This window comes from Gymnodraco acuticeps, unplaced genomic scaffold, assembly GCF_902827175.1.
Source record: "Gymnodraco acuticeps unplaced genomic scaffold, fGymAcu1.1, whole genome shotgun sequence".
In the NCBI taxonomy this organism is placed as follows: Eukaryota; Metazoa; Chordata; class Actinopteri; order Perciformes; family Bathydraconidae; genus Gymnodraco; species Gymnodraco acuticeps.
In genome coordinates, this window is record NW_022991818.1 from 45,839 (window position 1) to 60,261 (window position 14,423).

A 14,423-nucleotide genomic window follows, 5' to 3' on the forward strand; every position below is an offset into this window, starting at 1 on the left:
AAGACAGGAAGAGGGAAGTGGCGGTATTGGATGAGAAGGGCACTGAATGTACTCTATGTCCAAGTGCAGAGTAGAAGTAAACACACAAATAAAAAGGCATTTGGATCTTACAAGAGGTCCAGCTGGTCCTTTCTGTCCAGCAAGTCCTGGAGTTCCTTGCTCACCCTGAAACATAGAAACACTTTAGGAAGGTGGTGGACATCCAACAGATATGAAATATACTTGCTACTAATGAAAATGGCTTTATCTACAGTGTCCACAACATGAAATCCAACTCTTTACTGACCACTGATCCGGGGAGTCCTCTGAGACCTTCTGTTCCTGGTTTTCCTGGTTGACCCTGAGGGCCGACGGGGCCAGTTTTTCCTGGGGCCCCGACAGCACCTGAGTCTCCCTGTGAACGATGATGACAATAAAGATGGTTATGCATCTTTTAAAAAGTTGTTGCATGCATTACCTTAAACTCTGGTGGTATAGATATATCACAGAGAAAATACATATATTCTCAGGCAAAAGGCAGAGTATGTGATTTAACCTGGGATCAATGACGGAAATGATCGTTACCGGGAAGTGTGACAGCGATCTAATGCCAATTTGGTACATTGACAGTATATTTGTATTGATTGGCATGAGTTAGAGAGGGAGCTTAATAATGGAGGTAAAGGCTCTGGACTCACCTTAGTTCCCTTCTCTCCGTGACGTCCCTCTGGTCCTCTTGTTCCAGCAAGACCCTGGAAAAAGATGAATAAAAAAACACAAAATGACGACTATATTCTGTAATCAAATTGAATTACTTGTCTGTCAAATATAGCCTTTCAACAAACCGATATAGACTACTGAAGCTCTACCAAGTACTATAAGCCTGTCTTGATAGTCATGTTATCATCTTATTGTAAATTATATATTACATCAATAATATATACTAAGCTGGCTTCCTTATTGCCCGTTGTGTTTACATGCGTGTTTCTTTACATGTTGACGTCACAACATTTGAGGTAACATGATGCCAGAATAAACAGCAGGGTTTATTTATTTACTATTATCAGACCTGGGCGATGTGGAGAAGAGGCCATTTTGTAAACAGAGCCAGAGAGTCCATTTTATAAATAGTTTTTGGTTGTATTTCGTTTTTATTTATTTAGAATATATATATATTTTCACATTTCAACACCAATGTGAATATTCTTAAGAATAAAAGATAATTTATCTTTGAATTTATGTTCTTGCATTATTATGATAGAATTTTTACGAGATCCTACATTTATTTAAAAAATGACAATAATATCTTGTATCGCAGTTATTTGTCTCTCAATTCTCAAAGCATACGACATAGGCTGACATAGCATAACTCTACACACAATACAACAGCAGAATGGATGCATGATTGAATTCATGACAGCCACTGTGCGCTTTTAAAAACGTTGTGTTAGGAACAGGTGCACGTTAAATGAGGTTGGTGACCTTACCCTCTTTCCCAGGGGGCCGGGGGGTCCGTTCTCACCAGAAGGTCCAGGGGAGCCCTGCGTTGGGAGGCAAAGACAGCAGATTGAGGACCCTGAGACACTTTCATTACGCTTAACTGACATATCTGCATTGTTGCATTTTTTGACTTACAGATTCTCCTTGTTCACCATCTTCTCCTCTCTCTCCCTTGGCACCATCTTGACCCTGAAGTAAAGCATATCAGGGTTAGTCATTTTTCCTTTATGTTCAGTTAAGTTAAAAAGACAACAAGTGTGTGGAACAAGCGGAATTGTTGGAGGCGTGCAGTCACATCATAACATAGCTTTGAAAACTAAAACAACAGAATGCTGTATTCTTCAAAACAGGGTACTTACTCTGGGTCCAAGCTCACCAGGGGGACCATGATCACCAGGGAAACCAACAGGACCCTGACATTAGAGACAAAACAAAACTCTACTTAAACAATGGAGTTCAAAATCAGATTTTATGACCATACGATTAGGAGTAGGAAGAATCGTTTGAGTCTCTGTGTCAATCATTGTGTGTATGGTTGTGTTTGTTTCATGGTGGGTGTCTTACGGGGTTTCCTTTGGGCCCGTCATCTCCGGCTCGTCCTCGTCCTCCGGCAGGTCCAGCTGTTCCAGGTTGTCCGGACTCTCCCTTTTCTCCACGCTCTCCACGGGGACCCTGTCGACAGGAGCACAGATCTCATGTTAACTAATTGATACCATTTTTCTAGTCAATAAATCCACAGTTTCTCGATATCGTGATCCAGCAAGTGTTAGGGTCAGACACTCAACCGCTCACCTTCTTTCCGGGCTCTCCTCCAATTCCAGGTGGTCCGCCCTCACCAGCCTCTCCCTATGCAGCAAACAGTATTTTATTTTAGGTATTAGGACAAATTAAAATGATTTCAGAGTGTTATTTATTTGGAAACTATCAAACTCATGCAGAAATAATGCTTCGAAGTAAGTTAAATGTACCTTCTCTCCAAGAGGTCCAGCATTACCCAAACCACCAGGAGGACCTTGAGGACCCTAAAAAACAAAAACAATTCATTTGAACAATCATCATCAGAAAAAAGCGACTTCACTTTTGTATTTACCTACCTAAAAATGACTAGTAAATAACCAGTTCGCCCTACTTAAACTGGTTTGTAAGTGTTGTCCAAAAACCATACCCAAGAATGCGGCTGTTTTTAGATTCAATATTTGTTGTCATTTTGTAAATAAGAGCTGATCACACTTACGTCAGCACCGCTGGGTCCAGCAGGGCCACGGGGTCCTGGAGGGCCTGGAGGACCCTGGAAACATAAGGAGGCTCACGCTTTTATCAACATTTATGATTGTATTTTTATGGAACGAATTAGTGAAGCAGTCATTATGATTGATGTTATGTTTTTCTGAAACTCACCAGAGGTCCAACATCTCCCGTCTCTCCCTTCTCACCTGGTGGTCCTGGCAAGCCCTGCAGGACAGAGGTGACAAACAAAGAATAAGTTTAGCTTAGCAACTTAGCAGAAAGGTTTAGCTAAAAAGATGATCAAAATAAAGTCTTTAATAAAGATTTAATAACAATTTGGATGAAGTGATTGTGTCTTTTATGATACCTGAAGTCCGATGGGACCTGGGGCCCCTGGGAATCCTCTGGTTCCTTCGTCTCCTTTAGCTCCAAACGGCCCCTGCTGGCCTCTTGCTCCGAGCTCGCCATCAGCACCCTGCACCACAGGAGAAGAACACAGATGTAAAGCTTGATCAAATAAGAGATAACAATACATTAGCAGAAAACTTTATCTATACATTGAAAGCTTGACTTGAAGACTCACGATAAAATGTTCAGTAATGATCTGCATAGTGTTTATAGTTTTCCTTATTTAACTAAATATTCATATTTTACATTAAAAGCTGCAACACAATAGTGGTTGTCTTGGGACAATTCCCCCCTGCTTATCTATTTCATAAACTCAATGTTTGTAATGAATAGAAGAACTTTGAGTTTGACAATCTCCGTTTCTTAACAGTAAACTAAACTGGCACCAAATGCAATTGGAAATGCAAATTTGTATACAATGAGGAACAAGTACAACCAACTGGCACGGCAAACTCTCTGTTTTGTCTTCAAAGAATGACATTTTGTACTCACAGCAGGACCAGGCTGACCGACAGGACCCATTGGCCCGGGTGGACCAGGAGGACCCTACCAACAAACAATCATACAAACAATGAGCAAAACTACAAAACAGCAGTGATTCAAACAAATGATTTCCAACCAGAAATAAATCTTAGGGCTTGCTGGAGGTCAGTGTCACTCACATGCTCTCCTTTGCCCCCCTTGCCGCCCTTCTGTCCATGCTCTCCAACCTCTCCCTGCATCAACAAAGACACATCACGTTACAGCGGAGACACGTTTGAGACAAAGCTCCCTGTTAAGTTCATAATAGAATATTACGGTAACCATGGTGATTTTTAAAAAGGACATTTTGGAGTCTTAGAGCTACTGGCCTTGTCTCCGTCCTCTCCAGATACTCCAGGTGATCCAGCAGGGCCGGGCAGACCCACGGGACCCTGCACTCCATCACGACCGGCCGGGCCAATAGGGCCTTTCTCACCCTGAACAGGAGGAATAGAACAAAGAGGACACGCAATTGTTGGTCATTTGTCTTTGACTGGATGGACAATGTCTTTGGAATCTTATTCACAATTTTTTGTTAAATGCACAACTGAATATTTCCAGAAACTTACAGTAACTCCCTTCTCTCCAGAGTTTCCAGGAGGCCCCTGGGGACCTGGTCTGCCAGGAGGTCCAACAGGTCCAGAAGTTCCAGCTAGTCCCCTCTCACCAGGAGACCCCTAGGCAGGAACAATATCATAAAGACAAGTGAATACTTCATTCTTTAGATGGATGGCCTGAGTATTTTATTATTATTACATGGTATAACCACAACCCATATTGAAATATTAGACAACCCACAATAAAGGGGACAAGAAACTCATACAAATAAATATTTCCTATCTCAAAATAACCTAAAATATTTGTTGTTAGTATTTTAACGGAGTGGACAAACTATATCACTGTTTTCTTTTTATTCCGTAAATTGGGGTTAGGGTGTTAGAAAGATTTTGAACGTACAGCAGATCCAGGGGGTCCGGCAGGTCCTTCGCTTCCCTTCAGTCCTCCACCTCCCTGGAAGGAAACAGAAGAAAGGATTTAGCAGTAATCTTTCACCTCAACAATGCAAGGGATTTTGATCTAAAAGGTACATTTACTGTTCAAATAATGATAATAATAAGCATGATGAGTATTTCCCATGGTCATACTCACAGGGGTTCCAGGCAGTCCTCTCTCTCCGGGGAAACCTCTCAGTCCTGCGGGACCGTCTTTACCGAGGCCTCCGGTGGGTCCAGGGTCTCCCTTAGTGCCCTCTTTGCCTGAGGGACCAGAAAGTCCCTGCTCTCCAGGTGGACCTGGGGGTCCAGAGTGGCCGCGCTCGCCCAGGGAGCCGGTCTCTCCTGATGGACCCTGGTAGGATGCAGATAGGAAACAAGATGTTGTGAGAAAAAAGAAAAGAGAAGAAAACCAAGGAAAATAAAAGTTGTATAAATGATAGGAAAGTTCCGCATCAAGAATGGGAAAACTCACCTGAGGTCCAACGACTCCAGGAGGCCCAGGTGGACCCACTTTACCTTGGAAACCCTTAGGGAGAGAAGTTCAGTTAACAAAAAAAACTACTTATTTGACAAATTATTCATACTTTTTCCCACAGCATCAGAAGCTAAAGGTAAATAGCATTTCTGAGTGACTGCATCCGTGATTAAAAATGAGAATGGGTGCTTACTGCTTGTACATTTATTACCCTAACCCAGTGTTTCTCAAACTTTTTCATACCAAGGACCACTTAACCAATAAAAATATACCACAAATATCCAAAATCACATCGTTTTTCTAGAACAGATTACAAATTGCCTGAAAATGGTACAAACAAGTGGCAACATGTGTGATGAAGGTGAAACTTAAGCTCGCTCCATTGCGGAGATATTCCCGGGAGAGTGCGGAAAACTCAAATGTATTTATTTATTTCAAATGTGAAATGTTACCAATATACTCGCGGACCACCAATGGTCCGCGGACCACACTTTGAGAAGCACTGCCCTAACCCAACATATTTCAGTCTGTTTGACCTTCTTTAGGTATATTTTGGAATTGCTGCATCCTCAAAGAAAGCCATGACTGGAAACAGGGAAGAATCTTAATTGCATCTGCTTAAACAGCTGATCTATCTTTAAGAGTAGTACAAAATACAACTTACAACTTCTCCTCTCTGCCCAGGGTGTCCAGGCAGCCCGTCCTTTCCTGGGGGTCCCTGTGAGGAAACAGCAATCAACCATCAACATTCATTTAATCCAACATACAAGAGCTTTTACTACAAGAAAAAGAGGCAACATGAACCTGTTATATTTTATTCTTCTTTGAATTGTTTGTATGTTGAAATGTGTATGTTTGTATGTGTGTATGTGTGTATGTATATATATGTATATGTATATGCGTATGTATATATATATATACAGTGTGTATGCATACATATAAATGTATATATATATTTTTTTTATCGCAAAGCTATGTGTTACACTGATTATTAACCGGGAAGGGGGAGATAGTATTGTTTCTATTTGTGAATTGTCTATGCGTTTTTGTGAATCACTTTGTGTTGCCATTGTGTATGAAAGATGCTATATAAATAAAGCTTGATTTGATAAACACAACACTATGTTGTAACACTGTACTACAATTCTCTAACGAGTGGCCAAGCATCTCTAATATATAGTATCCTACATGCTCCCTGTTACTGTCCTTTTGTTCAGTTTTTAAGAGTATTTTCTGAATTGTAAGGCGTCCTCAGGTGCTTTGAAAGGCGCATCTAAATAATGTATTATTACTATTATCTACCATACATTTTAAATTAAACATATTCTTACAGGAGGTCCCTTTGGTCCAGGGAAACCATTAGCTCCCTGAGGTCCAGGCAATCCCTGTTGAGATGATCAGATAGGATATGATCAGAACATTTAGCAATTCCCAATATTGTGTTACAAAAATCTTTAAAATGTCTTTGTGTGATGAAGTTTAGGAACTCACCCTCTCTCCAGAACCACCAGGAGGGCCATCACTTCCTGACGTTCCCTAACAAGAAACAAAACAACAACACAGTTAATAAGATATCATATTTTGGATAACAAACTGCAATTTTTTCATATATTTTGCTAACTAAGACAACAAATGGAAAGATGGCTTTAAGCAAAACAAAACTTGCAATCATGACTAATAATTATACCTCTGCCACTTGTATATCTTCTACTACGTCTGAAATAAATGTATATATTTATTTCATTATTTTGTACCACATTGTATTGTGTTGTGTTATACTGAAGTACTTCATTGATGACCTTATCCAGCCACTAAATTGTAATAACCTACCCAAAGATTACAGAATAGCTAATTGGCTAACAATGGCACATTTACAATGAGGTTTGAATGTTGGACTGTTCCAGGCAGATAAGTGAATAATAATAGAGACAATGGTCCATAACAATACATGATCATCAACAATAATCTTTATCAAAATCATGAAAATGACACCCACAATGCACCTGTAGACACAGTTTCATTCTGAAATCTGGATAAATTCACAGCATAGACAAACCTTTGCTCCTCCTTTCCCAGTGGCGCCCCTCGGTCCTCTCTGCCCTCTGGGGCCCTGAACGCACACAAAGAGATTAGAATAAGTTAGAATCAATATGGAAATTATGCTATCCCAGATAACCTTGATGTTAAATAATCAAATAATATTAAATCAGTGCTTAAAGAATACATGAATACTCTCACTCCATGAAATTACTGGTGGCTCTGGTTACAGGTGCAACAAAGCAAAGAAAAAAACAACTTGTTTCAGCTTTCAACTAGAGAGGGCAGTGTGTTTCAACCCAGTGCTAAGTTATTCTTAAATACCACAAACAGACACAAACACTTTTTGTCCATCTTTGCTCAACATCTTGAGTTGAAGACAGATTAAACAGACATTTGTCCTTTTGCAATAAAACCTAACATTTAGATGAATAAATGTAAAATGGTACCGTTGGTCCTCTTTGTCCTCTTGGCCCTGATTTGCCAGCAAGACCCTGAAGAAAAACAGAAAACAAATACAGACTAAGTCGAGCAGAAATGATCTATACAATACTTTATTGTACTATACAACATCTATATCTACAGGGGAAATAGGTCTAGCGTACCATTCATTCATTTAATTGAGTATTTCTTTGTTATGCCGAACATTCTGCCCATTCCACATTTTAATTAAAACCCCACCATTATACATACATCTCATTGCATAAACAATGCTTTAGAAGTAGTACAACAAATGTAAAGAAGGAGCAAAAACATGCCTAAAAATGTTATCTTCGCATAAGGAATTATTACATATTTACAGATTTCACTAAAGAGCTTTCTCTAGATACTGAAAGTAGCTCATTTTTATGTGAACAGTCATCACAGAAACAATATCTATTTTTATCATTAAAAATAAAGCTCTTCACAGTAAAAAGACCATAAGAAAACAGGGAGGAACACGCTTTCAATTTTTTTAATAAAGTTTAGATGCCACATCAGATACAGATATACGTAGATAATCAATCAGCTACTTCCTTTCACACAGTGAATTCCACTTGAAAACATTTTTAAAAGTAGTTTAAAGTGGACCTATTATGCTATATTGGAAACATATAGTGTAGGGCCATACTTATACAGAACATGTCTGTGAAGTTTTTTGCTTAAAATACCAAACAGATCACCCATTGTAGCCATGCCTCATACTGCTCATACCCCTCTTTTGCAGCCCTGTTATGCCCCTTTCACACCATGGCGGGTCCCGTTCTAGCTCCGTGCTAGAGCTTTTCTAGTTCGGAACCGGTTTTTATTTTCAGCCCCCGTTTTGTTCACACCGCCCAGAGCCCGACTGGTGCTGCCGCTGCTGTGTCATGACGTTGCTGATTTTCTCCCCAACGGCGTCGGGTCGATGATCGTGTTGCTTTTAATCATACGAAGCCAAATTAAATTAAATAACTACTTCGCAACCCTTGTACTTCTCTCCAGAGTGCCGTGGTTCAATGTTTATTAATGTGTTCAGTGGCATTTACCGACCGCTGCAGTGCTGCCCGCTGTTTGGCATCACAACGCTGTTATGAAAGTTTCTCTGGTATAAAATGGGTGATGTTAGCATAGCAACCAAAGCTAAACTGACTATCTTGACTACTTGTTGCTATTCTATTGTGGCATAAGCCGGCACATTTTACCGGCGCATTTTTCATTATGATTCTACTTGTGATAGTCGGACATGACAACCTATGCAGCCCATGTATTGATTCCATCCGATAGCTGCTATAATAAAAAACAAAACGTCTGCCTCTCTCCACAATGATCAATAACAGTGAACGGATGGTCAAAGTAAGGTACAAATAAACAGAATCACACAAAGCCTGGTTAGTGTTGCCTGACTTTATAAAGTGTGTTTTTTTAATAAGTGTGTGGTCGCGTTCTAGTCACTTTGCTCAGCGCTACTGCTTGTTACAACTTTCATTTGCCATACTACTCGCCATAAACTGTTGTTGCTCAGGTTGATCCCGCCCCTGCCCCTGCCCCCGCCTCCGACGTAAGCGTGACGTATGTGGTTCTTGCTTCTAGACCGACAATTTTTTGGTGCTTTAAAAGCACCGGGTTTCGGAGCTTAGAGGCGGCTCCGCTGCGGTGTGAACAGGAAAAAATTGTGCTTTTCAGGCTCTAGCTCCGAACCGGCCCTGGAACCGCGTTGATGTGGAAGCCGCATTAGAGCAGAGGTCGCGTTAACCGAATATATTCCGTCTATGACGGATTTTTTTTAACAATGACGGAAAAATCTGAAAGCAGTCCGTCATTTTGACTGATTAGAACAAACTCAGAACAGCGCCAAAGTTTCCCCGCAGCAGGGCTCCGGTGTTATGTCTTGTTATGGATGGCCTCCAAAAAGGAAATGATATCGTTTCCAGACCTAACTTTGCCGTACAAATCATTGAAATGTCGCTCCCTCGAGGTGCAGTGGGCATGCATAACACCAGCGCTAACAGTTCACGAGCGCCCCCCCCCCCCCCCCCCCCTTGGCAGTTCACGAGCGTGCTCTCCCCCCGTCAGTTGTGTACAGACCGACGGGTAATAATGGATTTTGACGGAAATGTTAAGATCCTGTCCGTCAAAATGACGGGCAGCGAAAAAGTCTAGCGCAACCTCTGCATTAGAGAAACGCGGATTTTGAGTTCTTAGCTTGAAAAAAAACAAACTAGGAGGCGGAGCTAATGCCTGATCAGAATTCTACCGGAGATAAAGTACAATTCTGCTGCGATAAAACGCCATCCTGTTTAAACCACATCAAGGATTATTTCTGAAACAGTATGGAGCTCAAATGCTTTTTCTCTTGCGGGTTTATCACAAGGTGAGTTCCTTTTTTTATTTAAGTACAGGTTAGCTCTGAGTGTTAGCGAGGCTTGCTAATGTAAACAAAGACGAGATTACGTCCAAAACACGTCAGGCATTGTTTCTGATAGCAACTTTCTGTGGGTCCGCCGCCGATTTGACGTCATATCGGCAGCAAATCTGTATCCGCTCGTTGCACCCCCGTTTTTAAGATTTGGGTACGGAGGAAAAGAGAAAGGGTTTTATTTTCTGACATTGCATGAGTTCCCGACACACCGGGGACACATATTTATGTATAAAAGACATACAAAAGTGCATTTTGCATGATAGGTCCCCTTTAAATTAAAAAAGAAAAATCTTCGAATGAGGCATTGACTTACCCGTGTTCCCTTCTCGCCGTTTGAGCCGGGGAATCCTGGGAATCCAAGAGATCCCTAAATACAAATAAATATTAGGACTGTTTCTCACCATACTGAGGAATAAAAGTGTCTGATGGTTGATGATGCGTTTGTTTTTGTCTTACCTTGGGTCCTTGTCTTCCGGGATATCCAGGAAGTCCAGGTACACCAAGTTTACCCTGAAATGAGGACATTTTTAATCATGATAATTTCACAAGAGTGAGCACATCATCTGTAATTGTTTTTAAATGTTACCAAACTGCAACACAAAAATTCCATTACAAGACTGTTAATGTTGATTAGCTCATAATGAAATATGTGCCATGATAAGAAGAGAACATGGGAGCTCATACAATAACATTTATTAAGCAAAATGTCAAAGGTTTAGTAGACTCACACAAAGAATAAAAAACACTTAAGTAAAAATAAATGACTTATACTTGTATTGTAATTATAAATGATTGTATACAATGTTTTTTTCCACTTAAATGCATAAACTTGGACAACCACAAGAGGGCAGTACAGCTAGGTTTCCTGCTTAATATTTGATCATAAAGATGACCTTGACCTTATTTAAAGAACATGGGACTACTTGGGCAAATATGTGGGAAAAATTGGCACTTGCAAAACGAAACACCTATAATCCAATAGAGGACACATTTACTTGATGTGTGATGTTATGTGAAATAATACATAAATTAGGAAACGATTCCCCTAAGAATCAGTAACTTTTCTCATATTATTGAGAGCAATCATGTAATTGTGTCCTTATTGAACTGGATGTACCTTCTCTCCAACCAATCCAAGTGGTCCGAGCTCGCCAGGGGGCCCGACGCGACCCTTTGGCCCCTCAGGACCATCCTCTCCTCTGGGCCCTGACGCTCCAAGCTCACCCTGTCAGCAGGAGACAAAGCAAAATATGAGAATAAATCAACAGAAAATAGGCCAAGAGTAATAACGCAGGAAAAATGACCTTTATAGAAAAATGACAATTAAGAACCATAAATGATTGTATAAATCAACTGATCAATCAAACCATCTTACCCTCTCTCCCTTGGTACCAAAATCTCCCTTAATTCCAGGGAAACCATCTTCACCCTAGAAACACAAAAAAACATACAGAACATGTTTAGCTAAATATTGTAATCAAACTTACGATATTTTAGATCGTGACGATGTGACCATGGCTGTTTTGTTTTCTAATACCTTGCTATTGTGACAATGAAAAATTGACATAATACAATTGATAATCAAGTTTTATCAATCAAGGTAATTTGTGAGTGTCTTGAAATCTTTGAATGTCAGGAATCACTTACCTTCTCTCCCCAGTGGCCCTTCAGTCCACGGATTCCTTGACCTCCCTGCAATCAACACATTGCATGGTCAATACACTGTTATTCTATATTATAATACTATTCAAATCTGAAGGTAATTTAAACAGCAAATAAAAACCTCACAATAAAAAAACAGTGTGCTCACGACTAACTGAAAACAATCAACTGTACTGACCTTGATGCCACGAGGGCCAGGATAGCCGATAGCTCCCTGTGGACCGTTGGGACCCTGGAGAAGGACAAAAATAGAAGGGCAAATTAAGAAAATGAATACCTTAATACAATATACATTGTTAGCTGGAAGGGACCTGGTGTGATGGGGATATGATTGACACCCACCAGGTTTCCTTTGGTACCAGAAGGCCCCTCCTTTCCTGGGTGACCCTGTAAAGTGAAAGCATCATGAAGGACATCAGGAAGGACATCCAGTGCTGGTGTATTCAACATATTACATTTTAATGATATAAATTCAATTTAAATTGAAGAGACAAACATACAGGAGGACCGTCAGCTCCGGGCATTCCTGGAAGACCTGGTTTTCCTGTGGGTCCCTGGAAGAGAAGACAAGGTGGTCATGAGTGAGAGTGTTGGGACTGCACCTGTAACTGTTTGGTAACTGTCCTGAAACACTATGAGAAGAATGACTTGTGCCAAAAACGTTGTTGCTACCAAGCTAACCAGATATCTTAATGGCTGCACAGATCAGGGATCAGCATGCTGCAATTCTCCAATTCATAAAGTGTAACATTTGCCGTGGCCACTTTCTTTCTATGCTTAATGTGACATTAGAGAAAATGTCATTTGAATATAATTAATGGTTCACAGTTTTTGGCTACTACCACCAGGGCAGTGTTTACTGGTGAGTTTTAGAGGTGCTGCTATGTGGATCTTTTTGGTTAGCTCTTCTCCCCTGTTTTGAAACATTATGCTAAGCTAACCAGCTGCTGGCTTTAGCCTCATATTTAGTGGACATATTAATGATTTATCCTTCTAATGAAGCTCAGCGCAAGTTCAACCAGGAAGACCTTCTTTACTCATCAATTTACTATTTCCATGTTACTACTCTCTCTCCTCTCAATAAGTGATCGGGGGCGTCACTCCCCAGCTTAACCAATCACTTCGCTCTATTCTCACCACCAGTGTCTAGACCCCGGGGGTTTCATCGGATCAGTTCTCCCTTCCCGAATGATACTCCTGCACAACGGGGCCTAATCGCCAAAACTCCATTACATTCATTAGTTTATTCCTGGCAATAAATATGTATTCTTACATCAAAACCGTCTCTCCTGATTGAAACACCCTAACCCCATTCAACTTCTGTCAAGAAAGCAAATGAGCATACTTCACTAATTGACTGCTGCTTTAAAAGTCTGCAATACATACAGACATCATTAAAGAATAATCAGCAATCAACCCTGCTCCTTCTCAATGCAAATCAAGAACCATGGGGTGTGATTAGACATCTAATCTATTTTTCAGAATAGAATAGCTTTTTTTAATACAATAACTAATTCAGAAATCGCTTATACTTGAAAATTTGCCATTACATATTTTTGGACACACTCACATACCTCTCTCCATCATGAATGAAGGGGGCTAAAGAATGTACACTCAATGAGTTTATCCTGATGATTCTATTCTATAAATGTTGATTGTTGAATGTATTTCCTTTAACTGAGTTTACTTCCTGTATCATTCTGTATTTTTGATCCAGAGTCACTTTATATATATATTTTGTATTGCTTACTTTCTCTCCTGGAGGTCCGAGGGCTCCCTGAGGTCCGGGCATTCCCTGCAAAAAGAAATGAATGAATGAATACTCACTCTCAACATTACTGTGTTAATTGTACATATGCGTTTCCAGCTGTCTCACCTGAGTTCCTCCGGTTCCCTGCTGACCTGGAGGTCCTGGCTCTCCTTGGGGACCCTGAGAGACAGGAAGAATAATGGGTGCTGATATTAATCATCTGCGGATTCAATAACATGGTTACATGTTAACATGGTAGATAAGTTATGACCAACACTGACCAAGTTTCCTTTGGGACCGTGAGGTCCGTCATTTCCACGCACACCCTGAGAAGAAAAGAGGGTGAGAAGGAAAAATCAGAGTGGAATTCTGAACAGAATCTGTCACGAATTAACAAAAATATTTCACAATAATAATAACTCATTCACTATGGTAAAGGCTTCTATCCACGCAAATTTGCAGCAGAAAGTATACTTGCTAAATGTCACTTACAGCGAAGGGTTTTGGTGATAATGCTAGCGTGTATCTTTAGATTTATAGGAATCAGCAGGTACTTAAAGCTTGCTGCTTAAAGGGGGACTCTCCCAATTTTACACATACATGTCTGTTTACAGGTCTTGTGGAATACAATTGGTTGAAGTCAGATACATCTCGAGGGAGAGTTGATTTGGGCTGAAGAGTTTGAGGGTGTAAAGTTAAAAAGAAGTGAGCACGAGCTTGTTGCATAGCACACCGAAAACTCCAAACGAAATGTTGTGGAAGAAGAATGTGTGGAATGGAATAGACAATGTGTTTGGTTGTTCTGCTTTTGTCAGACCATGTTATCTCAGTGCCATGCTAAATCTTACTGTGGGTTTTCTCTGGAAGTTTTTCCTTGTACGATGTGAGAGTCTAAGGACAGAGGGTGTCGTATTGTCATACTGATATTCTGTACAAACTGTGAAGTCCACTGAGACAAATGTAGCATTTGTGATATTGGGCTATATA

The 14,423-nt window shown here is 40.4% G+C and overlaps 1 protein-coding gene across 6 annotated transcripts in view; it reads right to left on the bottom strand.

The window, feature by feature from the left end:
* Positions 1–14,423, bottom strand: part of col11a2 (collagen, type XI, alpha 2) — a 51,372-nt gene that overhangs the window by 6,393 nt on the left and 30,556 nt on the right. For all 6 annotated transcript variants that reach the window (XM_034199688.1, XM_034199692.1, XM_034199691.1 and 3 more), the window contains 35 exons: positions 13,718–13,762; positions 13,563–13,616; positions 13,437–13,481; positions 12,187–12,240; positions 12,029–12,073; positions 11,865–11,918; positions 11,672–11,716; positions 11,400–11,453; positions 11,142–11,249; positions 10,481–10,534; positions 10,338–10,391; positions 7,593–7,637; positions 7,163–7,216; positions 6,598–6,642; positions 6,438–6,491; positions 5,771–5,824; positions 5,104–5,157; positions 4,786–4,983; positions 4,594–4,647; positions 4,206–4,313; positions 3,966–4,073; positions 3,777–3,830; positions 3,607–3,660; positions 3,074–3,181; positions 2,878–2,931; positions 2,714–2,767; positions 2,448–2,501; positions 2,272–2,325; positions 2,044–2,151; positions 1,839–1,892; positions 1,615–1,668; positions 1,467–1,520; positions 678–731; positions 287–394; positions 112–165 (listed from right to left, as the gene is read on the bottom strand). In XM_034199688.1, coding sequence (XP_034055579.1) covers positions 112–165; positions 287–394; positions 678–731; positions 1,467–1,520; positions 1,615–1,668; positions 1,839–1,892; positions 2,044–2,151; positions 2,272–2,325; positions 2,448–2,501; positions 2,714–2,767; positions 2,878–2,931; positions 3,074–3,181; positions 3,607–3,660; positions 3,777–3,830; positions 3,966–4,073; positions 4,206–4,313; positions 4,594–4,647; positions 4,786–4,983; positions 5,104–5,157; positions 5,771–5,824; positions 6,438–6,491; positions 6,598–6,642; positions 7,163–7,216; positions 7,593–7,637; positions 10,338–10,391; positions 10,481–10,534; positions 11,142–11,249; positions 11,400–11,453; positions 11,672–11,716; positions 11,865–11,918; positions 12,029–12,073; positions 12,187–12,240; positions 13,437–13,481; positions 13,563–13,616; positions 13,718–13,762 — 2,304 coding nt within the window. The remainder of the gene's footprint in view (positions 1–111; positions 166–286; positions 395–677; positions 732–1,466; positions 1,521–1,614; positions 1,669–1,838; positions 1,893–2,043; positions 2,152–2,271; positions 2,326–2,447; positions 2,502–2,713; positions 2,768–2,877; positions 2,932–3,073; positions 3,182–3,606; positions 3,661–3,776; positions 3,831–3,965; positions 4,074–4,205; positions 4,314–4,593; positions 4,648–4,785; positions 4,984–5,103; positions 5,158–5,770; positions 5,825–6,437; positions 6,492–6,597; positions 6,643–7,162; positions 7,217–7,592; positions 7,638–10,337; positions 10,392–10,480; positions 10,535–11,141; positions 11,250–11,399; positions 11,454–11,671; positions 11,717–11,864; positions 11,919–12,028; positions 12,074–12,186; positions 12,241–13,436; positions 13,482–13,562; positions 13,617–13,717; positions 13,763–14,423) is intronic.